General features: G+C 40.7%; 1 protein-coding gene and 2 pseudogenes across 1 annotated transcript in view; all 3 read right to left on the bottom strand.

The window, feature by feature from the left end:
- SHCBP1L (SHC binding and spindle associated 1 like) overlaps nt 1-3,765 on the bottom strand; it is a 54,828-nt gene extending 51,063 nt beyond the window's left edge. The window contains 5 exon segments of the mRNA XM_024238991.3: nt 672-821; nt 3,009-3,403; nt 3,406-3,493; nt 3,495-3,536; nt 3,538-3,765. Coding sequence (XP_024094759.2) covers nt 672-821; nt 3,009-3,403; nt 3,406-3,493; nt 3,495-3,536; nt 3,538-3,630 — 768 coding nt within the window. The 5' untranslated portion in view covers nt 3,631-3,765.
- Nucleotides 3,766-5,311: 1,546 nt separating this feature from the next.
- Nucleotides 5,312-6,091, bottom strand: LOC112132349 (natural cytotoxicity triggering receptor 1-like; annotated as a pseudogene).
- Nucleotides 6,092-9,010: 2,919 nt separating this feature from the next.
- LOC100447737 (keratin, type I cytoskeletal 18-like) lies at nt 9,011-10,326 on the bottom strand (annotated as a pseudogene).
- Between the last annotated feature and the right edge of the window lie 12,638 nt (nt 10,327-22,964).

Below are 22,964 nucleotides of genomic sequence, written 5' to 3'. Positions count from 1 at the left end.
GCCGAGATCACACCACTGCACTCCAGTCTGGGCGACAGGACGAAACTCTGTTACAAAAGAAAAAAAAAAAGAAAAATCTTATCAGATAAAGGCTTGGAAGATATTATACTAAAAGGGTACTTTTTTTTTTGAGACGGAGTCTCACTCTGTTGTCCAGGCTGGAGTGCAGTGGCATGATCTCAGCTCACTGCAAGCTCCGCCTCCTGGGTTCACACCATTTTCCTGCCTCAGCCTCCCGAAAAAGGGTACTTTTCAAAGGAAAAAAATTTCAAATTTTTCCATAGTTTTCTGATCCATTTCTTTTTCTTTCCTCATCTGAACTAAACTTCATAATTCAGATAAATGAAGATTAAAGGGAAAAGACAGAAAAAGAAGGTCAAAGACTGAATTACTAATTTTATAAGAAATGCATTTTTGTTATTTTTACATTAGTTGAGCAAAAACTAGGCTAATAAATATTGTCTGATACTACTAGATTCCATTTAATGATAATGGTTTACAGGCACTAATATTCCCCTAACCTTCTTTTTACACTATTAATTTTCTCAGAAACTTAAAACAGAAGTAAAATGTGTCAACTCTTATGTATCAGTCTCCAAATAATAAAGTCATATTTTAGTCTTTAAAAGAGCTGATTCAAAAAGAACAAAGATCAAATAAAATTTATTTACCTCAACCAGTATACCAACAAAAGGGATAGAAGCTTCTTCATATTTCACAAAGAATACACTGGGATTAGTCTTCCAGACTCCAAGCCATTGGTCTTTCAACTTTAATTTTTCTGATAGGTATTTACCCATAACTTCATCAGCATCTTCTGCCTAACAAGAGAAAAAATGGATCTACATATAAATATATGAAATTATAGATTTTTAACTAAGTGTTTTGTTTTTTTTTTACTGATTTCTATTTTAAAATGGAACCTATATAGCCTTAAATAATGAATGATCTGGAAAATTACAGATTTTAACTGAAACCGCATCTAGTGGAAAACATCACCAACAAAAAATTAAACTTAAAAGAGATCTATTCACTCGAATAATTCATAGATAAGACAGCTAGTTATTGTTTATGTCTTAATTTTCAACTTTTTATAAATATCACTGCAGTGAATATGCAGGTACACAAATTCTTCTGCTACAACTTAAAAAAATAGAAACATGAAATATTTGCTCTATTCCATTTTATCACATATATATTTTCTATAAGAGAAAGTCATGCCATCAGGCACAGTGGCTCACCCCTGTAATCCCAACACTTTGGGAGGCCGAGGCGGGCAGATCACCTGAGGTCGGGAGTTCGAGTCCACCCTGACCAACTGGAGAAACCCCGTCTGTACTAAAAAAAAATACAAAATTAGCCAGGCGTGGTGGTTCATGCCTGTAATCCCAGCTACTTGGGAGGCTGAGGCAGGAGAATTGCTTGCACCCGGGAGGCAGAGGTTGTGGTGAGTCGAGATTGCCCCACTGCATTCCGGCATGGGCAACAAGAATGAAACTCCATCTCAAAAAAAAAAAATATATATATATATACACACACAGACACACATATATACACATATATACACACATATATACACACACGTGCACACATATATATAAATATATATATAATATATTACGTAATATATTATATATAATATATTACGTAATATATTATATATAATATATTACATATAATATAAAATATATTATATATTATATATTATATCTATTATATAATATATTATACATATTATATAATATATATTATATTATATAATATATAATGTATATTATATTATATAATATACATTATATATTATATATAATGTATATTATATATAATATAGTATATAATATATGTTATATATAATATAGTATATATAATATATTATATATAATTATATAATATATAAATATAATATATACTATATTATATATAATTATATATAATATATAAATATAATATATACTATATTATATTTATATATAATATATAATATATTATATAATATATTATATATAATATATTATTATATAATATATTATATTATATATTATATAATAATATATAATATATAATATATAAATATAATATATAATATATAAATATAATATATAATATATGTATATAATATATAATTACATATAATATATAATATATTGTATATATAATATTATATATAATATATTGTATATATAATATTATATATAATATATTGTATATATAATATTATATATAATATATTGTATATAATATATTTAATTATATATTATATTATATATAATATATTTAATTACATATATTATATTATATATAATATTATATATAATTATATATATTATATTATATATTATATATTATAATATATATAAAATATAATATATAACATATATAATATATAATATATAATATATATCATGCCGCATGATATATATATAATATATTATATGTTATATATATAATATATTATATATTATATATAATATATTATATATATATTATATATTATATATAATATATTATATATATATTATATATTATATATAATATATTATATATATATTATATATTATATATAATATATATCATGCCGCATTGTGGACTGCTGAGTGGGAAGTACCCTTAAAGTAATTTCTAGCATTCTAGTGTGAAAGTCAAGGCGAAGTGATCTTACTCATGTTTGGACATAAACTGTTAAATAAAGGTACCAAGATTCATGCCTGTGCAATGATAAGGCCAATATATCTTCATTTTTTAGGAGCTCTCAGAAAATTCTCTCTCAGGGCTGTCCCGTTAACTGACGAATTTTGTCGGAAACTCGAACCTTAACTCCTCTAGGGCAGGACGTGGGCACCTCTAACAAGGTGAACGCTCTATACATGTTGACTCCATTTACTTTTTTGAAACGCAAGTTTTCGTTGTGCCCTGTGGACCCCCATCCGCCTAAGAGGGAAGCCCCAGATGCCTGTCGCCAGGTTCCGGCAAGCTTCCGACCGTCGTCTTCCTGTCCCGGATCCGCTCACCTTACAGTCCTGCAGCACTTCGTCGCAATACAGCGACACCTTCTCGTCCCGCCACATCCCCCTCATACGGGACACGCAGACTGGGGGCAGGGGCTGCGCCTCCTCTTCATCCTCAGGCACTGGCAGAAGGGGCTCCTCCTCCTCTGCCGCCGCCGCCTCTCCCGGGTGCTCGGCCTGAGCCGCGGGCAGGTGCTGGAGCCGCAGCCTGGCCGTCTCCCGGCCCGCTTTCCCCTTCACCTGGCGAGGGGAGGCCACCACCGACCGCACTGGGATCGCGGTGCCCTTCAGGGTGGTCGCGGCCGCCGCGTCCCCGGGGACAGCGGAGGTAGCCTTCTCGCCTCGCCTGTCCGGGCTGATGGTGCGGAATGAGTCCGCGGGCACCGAGGCCTTAGAGCCCGACGCCATCTCCTCAGCAGCCCGAGGGCCGGGGCAGCAGTTAGCCACTTTTCCCGCCCTCGGCCGCTCTGGCCAATAGGCGCGTTGCGCTTCAGGCCCGCAACGAGCGGCTGCTCGAGGGAGTCCCGCCGGGTGGGGTGTTGCGGCTCTGGGAGGGATGTGAGGCGCGGCCCAGGACTAGGGGGTGCGGGGCCTGCGGGTACAGCGCGGGGTCCTGCGGAGGCATTCAGGGTGCTGGGGGACGCTGCTCAGAGCTAGGTGGGACAGGGCGAAGCGCCTGGGCTCAGGACAGGGGTGGGGGGCCCGGGGCAGTGTTGGGTGCGGCTCCGTGCCGAACCCCCACCAGGTGCCGCACACACCAGAAGGTGCCAGACGAGCCCCAACGCACTGGCTCTAACCCCAGTCCTCTGTCTCCCCCAGGGGAGGTTTCCTTAGGGTCCTCATACCTTTCAGGGTGATTATGAGTCACCTTCCAGGTCATCAGGACCTAAAAAAATGCTCCACCTACCACTCCACAAACAAAGCCTGAAAGAAAATTTATTTTCATACTGGGAGGTGACACTAACTGGAACCCTCTGGCTATTACTAGAGGAAACCCTAGTGACAAATCCAGCAACCTAGATTTCCCTCTCAGCCCCCACCTATTACAGGGTTCACCAAATAGGATATCTTTACATTTTAAACAGGACTCTCACTTTTTGCCAAGATGTGGTAATACCAAGGAGAAGTTAGTCTGTTTTCTTGTCTCTTGTGCTATTCAAAATTCTCACATAAAAGATTATATTATATAACTGTTAAACTGGACAGCAACTTCCAGCTGGGAGTGATGTGTGCAAACTATGAACACTTTCACGATAAAAGTCTGTTCAAGATCATACATTTTGGAGAACAACAGAGACCACTCACTTCTGGTATTCTACTGTTGAATGTATATTGAGCCAAATGGAATTAACCTTTGTTTACAGTCTAGCTGTGAAATACTGCACTGAAGCTGACAGCTCCCAAGGAGAACAGCATTGGGAAAACACCTGCCTTCCTTCACATTCCTCTGGAAGAACACTATGTTAAATTCTGAGTTTATTTTGAGGAAAATATTAACATCATGTTACTGTAGTTTAGGGAATAATTACAACATGCATCATGTTTCAACTCTATTCTTACTTTATTCCTTTCGTTGAGTCCTGGACTTTGTTTACAACGATACTAACTGCATATTTCACTCACACACACACACAAATGTTTTACTCTAGTGTTTCTTCAAAAAAGTTTGTTCTTGATAAATTATGGGTTTTTTAATTATTAGGTTCTGAATAATAAAGACCACCTGTCCTGGTCCAAAGTTTAAAAACAGCAACAGCTCCCTTTTCCTCCAAAAGGCAAATACTTGTTAGAAATCTGTTACATGCCACACAATGCGTAGATGCCACAGTTATAGAGGTAAAAGACCAAATCCCCGCCCTCGTAATCCTAGTGAAAGATACAGATGGGTCAGTAGATGATTGTGTTTGGTAAGGACCATGCTTTTATTTATGTATATATACATAAATACATATATATATACACACACACAGAGATAATTTGTATTTATGTGTGTATATATGTGTGTGTGTGTGTGTGTATATACATATATATATATATTCCACATTGTAGGAGAAAAGGACCTTTCTTCTCCAAAGAAGGGATACTTAAGCTGAGTTTTTAAAACAACTTTTTTCTTTTTTTTGCCTCCCAAAGAAATTTAGCTTGTTTCTCCCACCTCCTGTCTCCTCCAGGATGCTTTGACAAATGGAATGCCACTGTCCTTTTTTCCTACAATGACTCCCTTCTCCCTGGGTCCAACACAGAGCTCCCAACACCTAGGCTCAAGATCGGCTTTCAGTTCCACCCATGGCCACTGCGTTTCTTGGTCATTCTTCAAGGGGTCTTTGTGTTCTCAACCTTCTCCCGCATTCCCAAGTGGAAGCTCTGTTGGTTCACCCTCTAGTCCTCTTCCTGCTGAGCCAGTCTTCAACTAGGAATCACACCAGAGTCACCAGGACAAGGAAAGCTAGGCCCATCTGAAGGAGATTCTGGGCAGTGTGGTCTCAGAGGGCACAGTCTTTCTGGAGTCCCGTCTCTGGTTAAAAGGTAGGTGTCCCAAGAGCCAGAAGAGGTGGGGTCTGCTGGTGTTCTCAATGTCACCTGTGATCAGGAGCTTCACCGGTTCACTGGGGAAAGACCACACATGTTTGTTATAGGAGCCAAAACATCGGTATGTCCCTCTGTGGGCTGTGGTCACAGGGCCCATGGGGAACTCCGCCTGGACATTCCCATATCTGCGCTGTATGCGGCTGGATCTTCCCTCCTGTTACCACCAGATCCAGAGTCCGACCAGAGCTCCCCAGCCAGATAGAAGCAGCTGTATAGCCCTGCCGTGCGGGAGGTCATGAGTAGGATGTGGAATTCAACTTTGTTAATCCATTCAGGGGGTTTTGGTCTCTCCATGGCAGAAAGGCTTCCTTCAAAGTACAGCTGGTATTCAACAGCCCCAGCATTTCCCCAGTGACAGATGGTCACCGGCTTTTCATTTGGAATCATGAACTGGGTTCAGCCCAGATGATGGGTTTTGGGAGAGTCTGCTGCTGAGCACTGATCCTCTGGCTCAAACACAGCCAGTGGCAGAGCAGGTCAGGGAGTGTAGAAGGCATCGCTCAGATTCTGCCAAGCAGTGGGGTGGGGACTGAGCCCAGCAGGCCAGGAGATGCACAATATGTGGTAGGTGAGGCCCAGTGCCCATCACCATGGGGCAGCTTTCACCTTGACTTTTTTCACGAGAAGGTTCACAGCTCCTCTCCGCCTCTGACCATGAGCCTACAGAAAGGCCATGGTCCCTATGACACATCTGACCACAGCTGTGGTCTAGCCAGCTCCTCTGATAATTGTCTGCTCAGCCTGAAATGCATTTCTGGGTCAACTTCTCAATTCTGCAATGTGGAAGTCATGCCCAGGGCATGAGTCAGTATTCAGACCCATGATACCCCCTGAGAATCATATAAAAATATAGGGAATTTCACAATGAGATACCATCTCACAACAGTCAGAATGGCTATTACTAAAAAGTCAGAAATTCACAGATGCTGGTGAGATTGTGGAGCAAAGAGGAAGGTTTACACACCGTTGGTGGGAGTGTAAATTAGTTCAGCCACTGTGGAAAGCAGTTTGGAGATTTTTCAAAGAACTACAAATAGAATTGCCATTCAGCCCAGCAATCCCATTCCTGGGTATATATCCAAAGGAAAATAAATAATTCTACCAAAAAGACACATGCACTTGTATGTCCATTGGAACACTTCACAATAGCAAAGATATGGAATCAACCTAGGTGCCCAACAGTAGTGGATTGGATTAAGAAAATGTAGTACATATACACCATGGAATACTATACAGCTGTGAAAAGGCACAAGATTTTTGCAGCAACATGGATGCAGGTGGAAGCCTTTATCCTAAGCAAATTAACGCAGAAGCAGAAAACAAATTACCACATGTTCTCACTTATAAGTGGGAGCTAAACATTGGGTACACGTGAACACAAAGAAGGGAACAACAGTCACTGGGGACTCCAAAAAGGAGGAGAGAAGGAGGGGGGCAAGACTTGAAAAACTATGTATTTGGTACTATGCTCACTAGTTGGGTGACTGGATCATTAAAAGTGCAAGCCTCAGCATTACATAATATACTCATATAAGAAACCTGCACATGTATCCCCTGAATCTAAAAAAAGTAAGTAAAAATAGGGACTTTTTAACGGTGGCTCTTCTGTGTACAGCATGCACATGCTTGGATAAGTTAATTGGTTTCATCAGAATGGAATGATAACACTATCTTCTTCAATGATTTGTTATAATGTTTCAATAAAATAAAAGTGAAAAGAAAAGCTTCCCACTTAAAGACTTAATAAGGGCTGGGCACAGTGGCTCTCACCTATAATCCCAACACTTTGGGAGGCCGAGGCGGGCTGATCACAAGGTCAGGAGTTCAAGACCAGCCTGGCCAATATGGTAAAATGCTGTCTCTACTAAAAATACAAAAATTAGCCAGGCATGGTGGCGGGCACCTGTAATCTCAGCTACTCAGGAGGCTAAGGCAGGAGAATCGCTTGAACCCAGGAGACAGAGGTTGCAGTGAGCCGAGATCACACCACTGTACTCCAGCCTGGGAGACAGAATGAAACTCTGTCTCAAAAAACAAAACAAAACAAAACAAAAAAAACCTTAATAAGAAAAGAAACATTTCTAAGTAAGTAACTAACTCTCCACTTAATAAAAAAAAAAAAAAGAAAAAACTCTCTACTAAAGTTGCGAAGATCTACGGTAAGAACAAATGTTCTATCTGTGAAATTGTGAAGAAGAAAAAAGTAATTGGTGCATATATAGGGTATGGTACTATGCACAGTTTCCGGCATCCACTTGGGCCTTGGAATGTATCCTGGTGGATATGGGGGACTGCAAAGAAATGTGCTAATTCAAAACAGTGAGCAACATTGGAGAGTCTCCCTGCAGGTACAAGAGGATGGACTGAGTGAGAAGTAGATTTCCCATATACTCTTGGGAGATGAATAACAATAATAACAATTAGAGTGATAAAAGCACAATAGTTGAAAGGGATCCCTCTCTCTTTTTTTTTTTCCAAGACAGAATCTTGCTGTGTCACCCAAGCTGGAGTACAGGGGCGCAATCTCGGCTCACTGCAACCTCCAGCTCCCTGGTTCGAGCGGTTCTCGTGCCTCAGCCTCCCGAGTAACTGGGACCATAGGCATGCACAACCATGTCTGGGTAATTATTGTATTTTTAGTAGATACAGGGTTTCACCATGTTGCCCAGGCAGGTCTCCAACTCCTGAGCTCAAGTGATCTGCCCGCCTCGGCCTCCCAAAGTGCTGGGATTACAGGAGTGAGCCACTGTGCTCAGCCTGATCCCTCTCTTTCTTCACCATCAAACTACTCTGTGCTATATGAGAAGAAAGGGGTGGAAGAGTTTTTTGCACTCTTACACGTGGTCCTGAAAAGTGAAGCATGCACAGCCACTGAAGCATGCACAGCCACTGTCCCTCTTCTTGACAGAAAAGCCTTGTCTCTTTCTCACTTCCCAAATTTGGCTTGACTCTCATGGTGTAGTCAACTTCTTGAAGGTTGCAGGATAAGATGCCAGGCAGGACGAGGGTTCAAATACCAAGTCTCTTTTTTCAGTGCCTTCAACTCTTAGCCTCAAATTCCAGAATGTCCTTCCTCCATCTAGCCAGTATCCGTCCATTCTACTTGTCTAGATAGTCCCTACCCAAATGTCCTTATAACATTTTGAGGGATGGCATCATTCTCATTTGTCTATAACATCTTGCCTAGAGCCATCGGTTTTACAGGCTGTACAGAAGGCACAATGCTGGCACCTGCTCAGCTTCTGGGGAAGCCTCAGGAAACTTTCAATCATGGCGGAAGGAAAAGAGGAAGCAGGCACATCTTACATGGCTGGAGCAGAAGCAAGAGAGCCAAAATAAATTTTATTGCTTTTTTTTTAACCTCTGATCCTTTTATTAGCCTCCTGCTCCCCAAGGAGTATCCTGCTTCTGCCAGTTTAATGTCTCAGAACTTTGGTGTCGTTGGTCTCAGACACCACTTTGCCATCCACTATCCAGCTGGTGGTGGTCTTTTTGATGGTTTGCATGGAGTTGCACCTCTCCAGGGTATCACCAAGATTGAAGTCCTTGACATCTTCCAGCAGGCCGCGGTAGGTGGTGATCTCAGCCTCCAGCTTGATTTTGATGTTCAGCAGGGCCTCGTACTCCTGGGCCTGGTGCTGTCCCTCTGCCCAGGTCTGTGCTAGCTCTGACTCCAGGTGCAGCAGGATACCATTGAGCTGCTCCATCTGCAAGGCGTAGTGGGCCTCCGCCTCCCTCAGGCTGTTCTCCAAGCTGGCCTTCGGATTTCTTATGGAGTCCAGGTTGATCTCCAAGGACTGGACTGCATGTCTCAGCTCCGTGAGCGTCATCTCAGCAACTCCAACCTCAGTGGACTGCATGGTGACCACTGTGGTGCTCTCCTTAATCTGCTGAGACCAGTACTTGTCCAGCTCCTCTTGGTTCTTCCAAGCCAGCTAGTCATACTGGGCCCAGATGTCTGCCATGATCTTGGCAAGGTCCTGAGATTTGGGGGCATCTACCTCCAAGGTCAACCCAGAGCTGACAATCTGGGCTTGTAGGCCTTTTACTTCCTCTTCGTGGTTCTTCTTCATGAAGAGCAGCTCCTCCTTGAGAGCCTCGATCTCTGTCTCCAGCTGCAGCCAAGTGACACTGGTGTCATCAATGGCCTTGTGGAGCCCCTGGATGTCACTCTCCACAGACTGGCGCATGGCCAGCTCTGTCTCATACTTGACTCTAAAGTCATCAGCAGCAAGATGGGCATTGTTGATCTGCAGAACAGTGCAGGCATTGTCCACAGTATTTGCGAAGATCTGAGCCCTCAGGTCCTTGATGGTCTTGAAGTAATGGCTCCAGTCTCTGACCTGGGTCCCTTCTTCTCCAGGTGCTCCCAGATTTTGCTCTCCAGCTTCCGTTTCTCGGTCTCCAGGCTCCTCACTCTGTCCAGGTAGAAGGCCAGGTGGTGGTTCAGGCTTTGCATGGGCTCCTATTCATTCTGGATACCTCGCATTCCTGCCAGACCCCCAGCCATCCCTGCGGCCAGGCCCCCGGACCCCATGCCGCCCTGGAAGCTGGTGGAGCGGGACATGGAGATTTGGGAACCAGAGCCCCCGACGCCTGCATAGACGCTGGCTGTGCTGCTGACTGGCGAAGGGCCATAGCTGGGCGCCTGGACAGAGCCCAGGGACTGGTAGTTGGTGGAGGTGGAGCGAGTGGTGAAGCTCATGCTGTCTGCAGAGGAGAGTAAGAGGACGGGACTCCGGCTTTGCTGACGACCTACTTTTTACTAATTATGAAAGCAATGCCTCTACCCTGAGCCAATTTGGACAATACAGAAAAGCATAAGAAAGAAGAAAACTTAAATGAACTGTAATTCCAATGCTCAGCAATAACTACTACTAGATTTTGGTATATTTTCTTTTAGTATTTTTTTCTATCACACTATTACAAAGTTTAGATCATATTAAATTTTATAGTTTGTTTTTCTATTTAGATAAGCATTTTCATATCATTAAAAATTACTTAAACACATAATTTTCAAGAGTGGCATGTAATTTCTTGGTATAAATATAATTTGTATAACCTTATATTTTCAAGCATTTGGGCTACATTAATTTCTATAGCATCAAATATGCCATTTTGAATATCTTTGTGCATAAGCTTTTGCTTATATTTCAGATATTCCTCTAGGGGAAAGTGGGATTACTGAGTCAAGATGTAGAAACATTTTAATGCTCTCAGTATTGCCAAGCTGTTTCCCAAAAAGAATGTAATTAATTTCTACTTCTGTTAGCAGATAAAATTCCCAGGTTGGCTGAGTTATGAAAGAGAAGGAAACTATAGGCACCTAAAGCAGGGACAGAATGCGGGGATGGAGTAAAGTAAATATTCTAAGCAGAGAGAGTAGTTAGTGGCTTTATCCAGGGGTAGAAGAACTTGGTCTAGGTAGCTGAATATAACAGGAGTAGAGAGGACAATTTGGGACAAAAACTCAGGCTGTAGAGATATGCATAAGCCATATTACAAAGAGTCACGTATATTATGTTAAGAAGTTGAATTCCAGCCTTACTGATAAACTCACCCTTATTCAACTTTATGTCCCACCCCTGCTCTAGCACCCTCAGCATTCATTCCCATATAAACTATCCCAGCTCCTGCCAGTATATATTGACTAGCTCCTTCAGGGTATACTTATTTTCCTCCCTTAGCCACTTCAGCAGTTCCCCAGCCAGTTATGTTGTGTCCTAACCCTGTTTATTGGATTAGTGGCCAGGAGTAGATCCTCAAAGTGGTGGCTGTCATCATCAGAAGCAGAAGTTTGAGTGGGCTCAAGTGAGCCTGATGTTCGAGTGGGGGCCTGGGTAGAAAGGGGAGGTGCTGCTGGGCTTGTGTGGGCACTAGGGATCAGGCCTGCTTCAGAGCAACAGGAGGGTCTTTGGTTTCTGCATACAAGGGCTAGTTTTCACATTAGGTTGTGTGGCCAAAAACTCCTGGTCTTGTCTTGCTCTTGCAAAGACCTTAAATGGAATGTGTGGCTATGACAGAATTGAATTTGAGAATTTTAAGGTCCTGGGCATCTTTCTTTATCTCTTGTTCCCAAGGATCTGACCAGTAGCCGTTGTCCTGGCTTGCTCATGCTGTTTTCTTCACCTGGAATGCCCTTCCTACTCCTCTCCACCTACCAAAATGTTTCTAGGTCAGGTTCTGTTACATGGCTCTAGTCAAAATCAACCCTTCCCTCCTTCATGTTCTCAGAGTACTTTCTGCCCCATATTATACACTGGAAACACTTCATGTGCTAGCCCAATGACATTCATATTTTTTCATCCCGGTACTTAACACAATGCTTGACATTTAACTAGTGAAAGTTTAAAGAACTGTACAACTATAGGAGTACAATTTTTTTCCCCAATATTTGGGCTGAAATGTGTATCTGTCCTCCTCTCACCCCCAGGTTGTGACCTCCTTGATGCCAGGATCAGATTTTGTTAATCTTTATGTCCGCTGGAGAGTTTACTTAGCACAGGGCTGTCACACCACAGGTTCTCAACAGATGTGCACTAAATTCTATAAATCAATGTGAATATTTGTATGATGTTATTATCTATGGGTTGGGCTGTCTGGCAAAGTTCTGGGTTAAATCCACAGGCTGTTTCCACATACGAATGATCTAAGTTATACATGTTTATTTTAAAATTAGAAGTCACTATTTTCTACCAGAAAATTCTTCTCAAAACTTATATTCTTCCTGGTTCACTGTGAAGCAGAAAGTAGTCTCTGGGACTGCAACCCTGCAGTCTCTGGGCATATAACTCTTTGAGATCTTTTTTCTTTTAGAAAGAAAAAGCTAAGCACTAACAAGTAATAATAGCTGGCTCTCAATAAAACAAAATAGATAAGAGTCACTGACATTTCAGAGATCCACCCAGACTCAGAGTTTCCTTGATATTTCATTATTATCTGGAGTAGGGACTTGGGGTTGACAGCAAAGCAGATCTACCTGATATAAGAGCAGAGGCATAATAGGGGCTGGAGTGTAATGTAAACAGCTCTGGAATGGGTGGGGGGTGTATTGAAGAGACAGCAGTGACCTGGAGGACTCATCTCCCCTTTATTCTAGTAAGGACTTCTAAACTGGCTTTAGGTAAAAAGTTGGGACCAAAGTTAAAAGGAACTGAGGGATCTCGTTGGCAACAGGCTTGAGATTCTGCAGAGGAGAGAGAATAGCTCATTTATTTTACAGATATGTATTGAGCACCTATTCTGTGCTGGCATGGTATTTGGTGCTGGTGCTGAAGACAGACAATAAACATGATTTTTTACATAAAATTGTCAAGAAAATAAAAACACATATCTACCCCAAAACTTGTACATTCACGTCCATAGCAGAATTATTTATAATAGCTAAAAAGTGGAAAGAACTTAAATGTCAATCAACTGATAAACAGATAAATAAAATGTGGTATAGCCATACAATAGAATACTATTTGGCTATTTAAAAAGGAATAAAGTACTGCTGATACGTACTACAACATGGATGAACCTTGAAAACATGCTAAATGACAGAAGATGAGGTCACAAAAACCCATATGACATATGATCCCATTTATATAAAATGTCTAGAATAGGCAAATCAATAGAGACAGAAAGTACATTAGTGGTTGCCTAGGGCTGGGGGTCGGGGGTTGCCAGGGAAGAGGGGCAGAGCTTGAAAAGGAATGGGAGCTCACTGCTAATGGGCCCAGGATTTCTTTCTGGGGTGATGAGAATGTACTATAATTGATTGTGATGATGACTGCTCAACTCTGAGAACTGAAACCATTGAATTAAATGGGTGAACCGTATGGTATGTTAATTATATCTCAATTTTTAGAAGTAAAATTTATGGCACATTATATGATAGTTAGGTGCTATGGAGAATGATAAAAATATGGAGATGGATAGGGCAGAGCAGGTTTGAGGACATTTTGGAGAGTAGGCCCGGGATATAATTTTTGTACAGAGCACAGAGGGAAGGTCTCACCCGTAAGATGATGTTTGAGTAAAGATCTGAAGGAGGTCAAAAGGAAAATCTTGGACTTTGACAGCTGCAAAATAAGGAAAGTTTTTTCCATCACCAAATCATTCCCAGGGTACAGTTCAGATATAAAGAACATAGATGCATTAGTAGTAACACAGTTTTAGGAAGTCTTTAATACTAACACATTATTTTCATATTTCCCTATGTAAGAATAAATAAGGCTCACATCAGTCAGAAAACACTAAATAAGTACACTGGGGATTTAGGTATTTTGGAAGTTTTGTATGGTGGAGATTTGGTTTATATTATTTTGGAGGTGCACACCAGGATGCTGTGAAATGTAGTTGTATTTCTTTTTCCTTTTGTTTTCCTCAATTGAAAAAATAAGTATTAATGAACACTTCATTCGGACATTTATTCACAAAAAATTTTTCTCTCTTAGAACACTAATTTTTTTCCTCCTCAACTCTTTGACGTTAACTTTGTAAACCACAAAAAAACTAAAAAAACAAAAACAAAAACAAACAAAACACTTTGTAAACAAATACTCAATGGCAGTAACAAACACAACGGTTCTTTGAAGCCTGTACCTCCTTATTTTGACCAGAGGAGAGCACTAGAGAGCTTTCGGGCTATTGAAGGGCTCCCAATCCCAAAGGGCTGGGTGGAGCCTGAAGCATTCCTTCAGCCAGGCGTAGCCTTAAGTCCTGACTCAGAAGACAACAGCACAGCACTTTGCTAAAGGGCAAGCTCAGACACATTTCCGTAACATATAACACTTCTTTCACCTCAGACGTGATGTTCTGCTAAATTTTCAACATGTCTTAATGTGTACTAACCCCTTGATACTTGTTTTGTGTTCTGCTTTTGTTTTCAGCTCTTTGGGAGGTAAACAAGGATTTTAATTTCATTTTACATAAACCACAGAAAAAAGAAAGAATCACCATACGTGTTTAAGGGCACATGAACTCCACTAAGGAGAGGCAGTACTGGGTATGGACAAGACACAACTTAAAACTTCCGACTAAAGCTACCCTAGTGAAAAGCCAATGGCCCAAACTTGTCTTAACTATCAGAAGTCTTAGGTTTCAATTTTGATAGGAAAAGACACTAAGAATAACATCAGCTAATTAGCCTACAATTTGAACAGTGTATAAATATCTAATAATGGAGCAGACACTTAAAATGTATAATAACTGGGGTATCAAAGGCAGAAGACAACAGACACTCTCAACCACTGTTGATGGAAATAGAAATAGTTAAAATCTTATTGGAAGGCATCTTGTTAAAAAAAAAAATCTTTCAAAATTTTAAGTGTGCATAATTTCAACCCAGCAATTCCATCTCTAGATATAAGTTCCCCAGAAATGCTGCGCATGCACACAAAAATTTTATTTATAATAGTTTTAATAATAATGATAATAGCATTTAGCACTTACTGTGGGCTAGGTGCAGTTCAAGAACTTTACATACGTTGACTAATTTATCTCTAAAAACAGCCTGGCGATCCCCATTTTATTGATGAGGAAGCTGAGGCAGGGACAGGTTAAGTAACAGCTGTGAAGAGATGGAGCCAGGATTCGAATGCAGGGAGTCTGATCCCAACGCCCCTGCTCTTAACCACTATGCTATGCAATACAAGGACATTTATTGTAGCATTGTTTATAGTGGTGTAAAACTAGAAACAGCCCATGTCTAGCACTAGTGGAATCGTTAAATAACCAATGATGTATTCATATTGTCAAAATGAAGTCAATCTAGGTGCCCTGACTCGGAAAAGTCCCCAAATGTATACTGTAGAGAAGGGGAGGGAGAGAAGCAATTATCGGAATAATACATATCATATGATTCCATTTGTGTTCTTTCCAATTACACGTTTGTATTTGGACATATATTCAAGCATAGAAAAAGGATGGAAGAACATACAGACACCAAACTGTACCAGTTGTAGTCTTTGAGGAGAGTGGTATTGGGAAGGGGGTGGTTGTAAAAGAGGAATTTCAATTTCATATTTTGCCTTATGTAATTCTGTATTACTTGAAAGTTTTAAAATAAAATATATTTACATACTACTTCTGCATCTTTTAAAAAACTGGAACACTCTTTCAAAGACTAAAAAAGGACATACTTGGGCTGGGTGCAGTGGCTCACACCTGTAGTCCCAGCACTTTGGGAGGCCGAGGTGGGTGAGCCAAGAGTTTGAGACCAGCCTGGGCAAAATGGTGAATCTCCATCTCTACAAATACAAAAAAAATTAGCCAGGTGTGGCAGCGAGTGCCTGTAGTCCCAGCTGCTCGGAAGGCTGAAGCCGGAGGATAGTTTGAGCCCTGGAGGTCAAGGCAGCAGTGAGCCATGACTGCACCACTGCGCTCCAGCCTGGGCAACAGAGTGAGACTCTGTCTCAAAATAAAATAAAATAATAAAATAAAATAAAATAAAGACATAGTGTAAACATCGAAGGGAATCTTAGCAAACAGTTCAGTCAACTCCTTCATAGTACTAGTGAAGAAACCGCAGTTTTTGGAAGTAAAATGGAGCCTGTATTGTTACGCCTATAACGGCTGCTCTAAGCTAAAGGCTGCCTGGCTGACTCCTGCCCCAAAGCTCTTTCTGTGTTACTACTTTGCTTTCACCTGGAGAAACCTCTAAAAGAGAGTTATGCACTATCTTAATGTGATTTGACAGTTACATTTTATTTCATAGATTCATAGTTATGTGGCCTTTTAAAACGTTTTGGAGGAACATATGTCACTCATTCATTCAACAAATATTTATTAAATAAAATAATTAGATATTACTAATTAGGTGCTAATTGTTATATGCCAGGTACTATTCTAGGCCCTGGAAATATAACATTGCTCAAGATATACACAGTTGTCGCCCTCAAGAATTATGGGAAAATGTTCACCACATAACCACATAGGAAAAAACACATTATGAAGCTGTATGTCCTAAATGAAAATGCACAAAAATGTTAACAGTTATCTCTGGAGTTTTAGGAGATTTTTATGTGGTTCTTTATGTATTTCTATGTTTTCTTTCTTTAGGAAGTTTTCAATTGGAATGTATTTCCTTCATAATGAGAAAAATATATTTTAAAGAATCAAACAGTAGCTCTTTGTGTAAGTTTTGAAACCTGTTGAACTATATGAAAAGAGAAAAGGGTCATTATACCAGGAGAAAGAAAATGTTTCCCTGAAAAGGAAAGGCTTGGACAAGCTCTTCTGTTCTTGATGCTGAAACATAAGTCTATGGAATTCCCAGGGAAAAGGCTTTTCAGAGGGCACTTCTGGAGCTGTGAGACATCTTTTGTCATATTACTAAGGAACATCAGACAGTACACTTTGGGGGAAAGAGCTATGGAAGCCAGTCCAGGCTAGTGGTTTAGTCTTCAGGCTTTGGAGACAGACTGTATGGACGCAGATCCCAGCTCAACCCCTTTCTAGCTATGCAACCTCAAGAAATTTGTTTGCCTTTTTGAACTTCGGTTTCTCCATCTGTGAATGTGAATAATAATGGAACATACATCATTTGGTAGTTAGGAGAATTAAGTGAGATAATGTATATAAAGAGCTTAAAACTGTGGTTGGTACATAATTGTGTTTAGTTTATGTTACCTGCCACTTAGCTCAGAAGCGGAATCAAATTCTCACTTCCCTGACTACCCACCTCCCCACCACACATACAGTCTGCACATTCATATGCACCCACACACCAAAGAAATACAGGTTATACCTTAGAGAAAATGTCTTCAGTACTGTTTCAGCAATTACACAAATTAACTCATCTACCTAACAATTGGACTAAAAATAGAACAATCCTGCATATTAAAATATAATAAATAGAAAATGATACACTAAAATGTTTTTCTTTTCACAATGTGTTTTGGGCTTCTTCAATGTCCACAGAAATCAGTCTCAATATTTTATTATATCCTTTGCTTTATTTTCCAAATCCCTTAAAAGTAACTAATAATGGAGGAACTCTGGCAACAAAAGAAGGCTTAGCCCTGTGTGCCAGAGCTCCCAATTAAGCTAAGGTCTAGGCGCTGCCCTGACATATGACAAGCAGAGCTATCCAGCTTGAAGAGACCTTATAGGATTGGACAATGAGGACATCCACAGCACCCATGATACCTTAACCCTTACCCCTTGCCCATTATCAGAGGGTTGATGCGTCAGCACTTTGATACTTTGAAGAACCATTGTCAAAGACCCTGCTTTTGTGTAATGCAGTGTGTTCTAGATTTTGAAGGAAAGTAAAACAATTTATTAAACCTACAATGAAATAATAAGATTATTTTCCAAGAAGTAGTCCTATTGCTGAGAGCCCTCTTGTAACCACGATGGAAGCCAGCCTGGGTACAAAGACAGCAGATGGCATAAATAATGGCAGAAAGAAGAAAAGCCATACTTCTGACCCAACTATGCCTGAAGCTTGGAACAACCTCCGGACTCCTTAGTTATGTGGGCCAATAAATACCCAAGCTTTTTTTTTTTTTTTTTTTTTTTTGAGATGAAGTCTCACTCTGTCGCCCAGGCTGGAGTGCAGTGGCCCAATCTCGGCTCACTGCAACATCCACCTGCGGGGTTCAAGTGATTCTCCTGCCTCAGTCTTCCGAGTAGCTGAGATTACAGGCACTGGCAACCATGCCCGGCTAATTTTTGTATTTTTAGTAGAGACAGGGTTTGACCATGTTGGCCAGGCTGGCCTCAAACTCCTGACCTCAAGTGATCCGCCCATCTTGTCCTTCTAAAGTGCTGGGATTACAGGTCTGAGCCACTGCGCCCGGACAGTTATTATTTTTTTTAATTAAAAAATACAAAAATTAGCCAGGCGTGGTGGTGCACGCCTGTAATCCCAGCTACTTAGGAGGCTGAGGCAGGAGAATCGCTTGAACCTGAGAGGCAGATGTTACAGTGAGCCAAGATTGTGCCACTGCACTCCAGCCTGGGTGACAGAGAAAGACTCTGACCCAAAAAACAAAACAAGACAAAAACTAATAGTTTATGTTGTAATGAAGCAATCAGGTATTTGGTAGAACAAGTGAGTTTCCCATTTTGGTGTTTTTGTTGTTTTGTTCTTTTGTTTAAGAAAGAGTCTCACTCTGTTGTCCAGGCTGGAGGGCAGTGGCGCAGTCTCAGTTCACTGCAACCTCCGCCTTCTGGGTTCAAGCAATTCTCATGCCTCAGACTCCCACGTAGTTGGGATTACAGGCATGAGACACCACGCCTGGCCAGTTATTTTTTAAAAAGTTTTTGGCCAGGCACGGTGGCTCACGTCTGTAATCCCAGCACTTTGGGAGGACAAGGCAGGTGGATCACTTGAAGTCAGGAGTTTGAGACCAGTTTGGCCAACATGTTCAAACCCCATCTCTATTAAAAATACAAAAAATTATCTATAAAAATTATTACATTTATTTTAAAAATATTATAAAATTATCTATAAAAAATTAGCTGGGCATGGTGGCCAGCTCCCGTAATCCCAGCTACTCAGATGGCTGAGGCAGGAGAATCGCTTGAACTCAGGATACAGATGTTGCAGTGAGCCGAGATTGCGCTACTGCACTCCAGCCTGGGAGACAGAGCAAGACTCCATCTCAAAAAAACAAACAAACAAACAAAAACTAATAGTTTATGCTGTATGTACTAGTAAAGCAATCAGGTATTTGGTAGAACAAGTGAGTTTCCCATTTTGGTGGGTTTTTTGGTTTTGTTTTGTTTTTTTGAGAAAGAGTCTCACTGTTGTCCAGGTTGGAGGGCAGTGGTACAATCTTGGCTCACTGCAACCTCTGCCTTCTGGGTTCAAGCAATTCTAATGCCTCAGACTCCCAAGTAGCTGGGATTATAGGCTCACACCACAACACCTGGCTAATTTTTGTATTTTTAGTAGAGATGGGGTTTCACCATGTTGGCCAGGCTGGTCTCTAATTCTCGGCCTTAAGCGATCTGCCCACCTCAGCCTCCCAAAGTTCTTGGATTACAGGTGTGAGCCATGGTGCCTGACCCCTATTTGGTTTTGAGTCATAGACCCAAATTTACAGAGCATGGACTTTCATGCACAGTCACACTGAGTTTTTAACAAGAGTATATTCTCTATCACTAAGAATTCCAAAACCTGTTTCTTTTGGAGTACTCTTTAACTTAGATTCATTTTATGTTTTAAAAGTCTAAGCCATAAATGTGTTTTGCTGGTAAAATGTTTCATAGGTCAATTCATTGGTTGCAGGTTTGGAAGGCTCGCCACATGAAGGAATTACTGCTGGATGAGAGATGCTGGAGCTTTGGACTGACCAGGGACTCTGGCCAGACCTAGGCTGGCCCAGGGACTTAAGGCCCAAGGGAACATAAGTGAACAAGTGCTGTTCAAGGGAGCCACTCACCCATCTTTTTCTGTGGATTTGTTCCTGCTGGGAACATACCAGACACGAAGGAAAGGGGATATAGCTTCATTTTAGATAAGGAACTGCACGACTTAAACTTTATTTCTCCATACCATTCTCTTTGATCTTAGGGTGAGTAAGAGGGAAAAAAATGTGCTTGTAGAGAGGTGAATGAGGAAAGTGGTCATATCTTTGCCTCATAAATGCTGAAAAACTTGAATCACTGAATAGTTTTAACTGGCTTTTGCCTGTTGAGATAATAACAATTACCTTTAGGCAGCTCAGGGAAGAATACAGTTATGGGGAATTTTAAAACTCCAGTCAAGATCAGTTCAAAGTAGGTTCCAATTTGTCTTATAAATATAATTCATTTCATCTTGCCAACTTGAAAAGATATTTTTCCAAAGAACTTAGAAATGGAGGGTAACTATGGACTAGAAGAAAATGGAACAGTCTGGGATAGAATGATGTGGGATGAGTTGAAGCTCCCCAGGCACAAAACGATTAAGATTTCATTACATTCATCATCAGGTGCCTCTCCCCCAAGTAGCATTTAAAGCACTCCAAAGTTTGGTCCAAGCTGCCTTTTCTAGCCTTGTATCCTACTAACCTTTCCTTATCTCATGCAAACACCTGTGATTCCTTTCATATCATTTCTTACCTCTGGGCTTTTTTTCAAACTGCTCTATTCCTGTTTGGAATGCCGTCTTTCCCTTCCTTCCTGCAATATCTGCCCATCAAATTTGCACTCTTTATTTAAGACAGTTAAAACCTGACCAACTCCAAAATGTCTCACAAGGTTCTTGCAGAGAAGAATCTCACCATCCTTAATAGTTACATAATATTTTGTGTGTACCAATATCGTACACTTATCACCATCACTCTCTGTCTTGTATCACAGTTTATGTGTTTATCTTCCACATTTTCTTTCCAATGCATTGAGTGCAAGGGTCACATCTCGTTCATCTCTGAGCCTCCATCTATGTGCTTTGCACGTATTCTATAGTTCATATGTTCAGTACGCTCCCATTTGGTTGTAGTACTTATTCATTACCCATGATAATAGCTCACTCTGATTCAGTCAAGCACTGTTTTAAAAGCTCTGCATACATTGACTCATTTAAAACATGCAATGCGGGTTACCATTATTATCCCCAGTTTACAGTTCAAGAAACAGATTACGTAAATATCTCCAAGGTTACACAGATAATAAGGAGCAAAACTGGGATTTGAATCCGGAAGATCTGCTTCCAGAGATCATGCCCTTAACCACTAGGAGAAACACAGTCGGCCCTCCATATCTGTGGGGGGATTTGTTCTAGGACTCCTGCAGGTACCAAAAACTGTGGATGCTCAAGCCCCTTATATAAAATTGTGTAGTATAGTCCTGGCGTACTCCATACTCTATCGGCAGGTTTCCAACTGGTTGGTTGAATCCTTTGCAGATACAGAGGGCTGATTGTATATACAGTCACCACCGATTTTCTTGTATTCTTTTGAAGAAATCAGAGATTTGATAAGCCACACACTGGATGTGGAATTCTAGAGCTCTGGTATCATAAGTCCTGGATTAGGAGAATTTGACTGAACATACATACATCCACTGAAAATTGTAAGCTGTTGATATAGATATTTCTTATGTTTTTAGGCTGCCCAGCATTTTTTGATCACTCTTGCTATTTTTAGGAAATCTCTGGCCTTAGGAATTCTGCTCCCCAAGATACAAACCCAGAAAACTCAGTTCCCTGGGGTCCTTTGTAGCTAGAACATAAGCATGTGAAATTTTATTTCAGAAAGGTTCTCACCCAGGAGATAGCTTTGGTGCTGGGCAGCAGTACATAACACTCTAAAGTCAGTCCTAGGCAGCAGGGCCAATGGTGTGCCCCTCAGTAGTGGGAAGGACAGAGGCAGCAGCAGCAGCTTCCTCATCAGCCAGTTCTGTACCATGGTCTTCAGTGTTATTCCTGGAAACGTAGCCTTAAGCCAGTCCTCCCACTCTTCTGTTAGCTACCCAGTATCCTTTTCTTCTTTAACAGTTTTATTGAGAAGTAGTTTACTTACCCTAAAATTCACCTGCTTTAACCCAATATCTTTTAAATAAACTTATGTTAATAAACTGCTTAAATATCCAGAGTCAGTTTCTCTTGCTTGTAACTGAAAATGCAAATTGAGTTGTTTATAATCATAAATGAAAGGGCATTTTCTTTGGAATGTTTTGTTGCTGCTTTTATTATTATTGTTAAGTTATTTATCAATCTCTCTTCATTTGTTCAACTGCATTTCTTTGGCACACTTTTTCACATTTATGATACACTTTATACTTTTTTTTTTGTTTGAGACGGAGTCTCGCTCTGTCGCACTGGCTGGAGTGCAGTGGCACGATATCGGCTCACTGCAAACTCCACCTCTCAGGCTCAAACGATTCTTGTGCCTCAGCCTCCTGAGTAGCTGGAACTACAGATGCGTGCCACCACACCTGGCTAATTCTTGTATTTTTAGTAGAGACGGGGTTTCACCAAGTTGGCCAGGCTGGTCTCGAACTCCTGACTTCAGGTGGTCCGCCCTCCTGGGCCTCCTAAAGTGCTGAGATTACAGGCATGAGCCACTGCACCCGGCCCATGATATACTTTTCCATAGGAATATCATAAAAACAGCTTAAGTCAACACTAAAGTGTACTTTCTTAACAATCTCCACCTATCTGAGCTACCTGATGCCTATAGCATTAACTCTTGTAGCCAGGAGGTGGCTACTCCATTATGCTTGAGGCGTTTGTTCTGAGACTTTTTTATATCAGTTTTTTTAATATTGTGTCACCCACATCTAATTTGAAAACTAAAAACGTTTAAGTGATTTAATCAATCAAGTGGTTCCAACGCATTCAACTTAGTTCTCATAGAAACAACTTTTCTTTCTTTTCACTTATATTTTATTTGCTTATATAATTTTAAAAATTAAATTTTGTAATTAGATAATGCAAATGGAAATGCC

This window comes from Pongo abelii, chromosome 1 (genome assembly GCF_028885655.2).
Source record: "Pongo abelii isolate AG06213 chromosome 1, NHGRI_mPonAbe1-v2.0_pri, whole genome shotgun sequence".
Taxonomy (NCBI): domain Eukaryota; kingdom Metazoa; phylum Chordata; class Mammalia; order Primates; family Hominidae; genus Pongo; species Pongo abelii.
The sequence above is the reverse complement of the archived record's forward strand: the minus strand, read 5'-3'. Positions and strand labels throughout refer to the sequence as shown.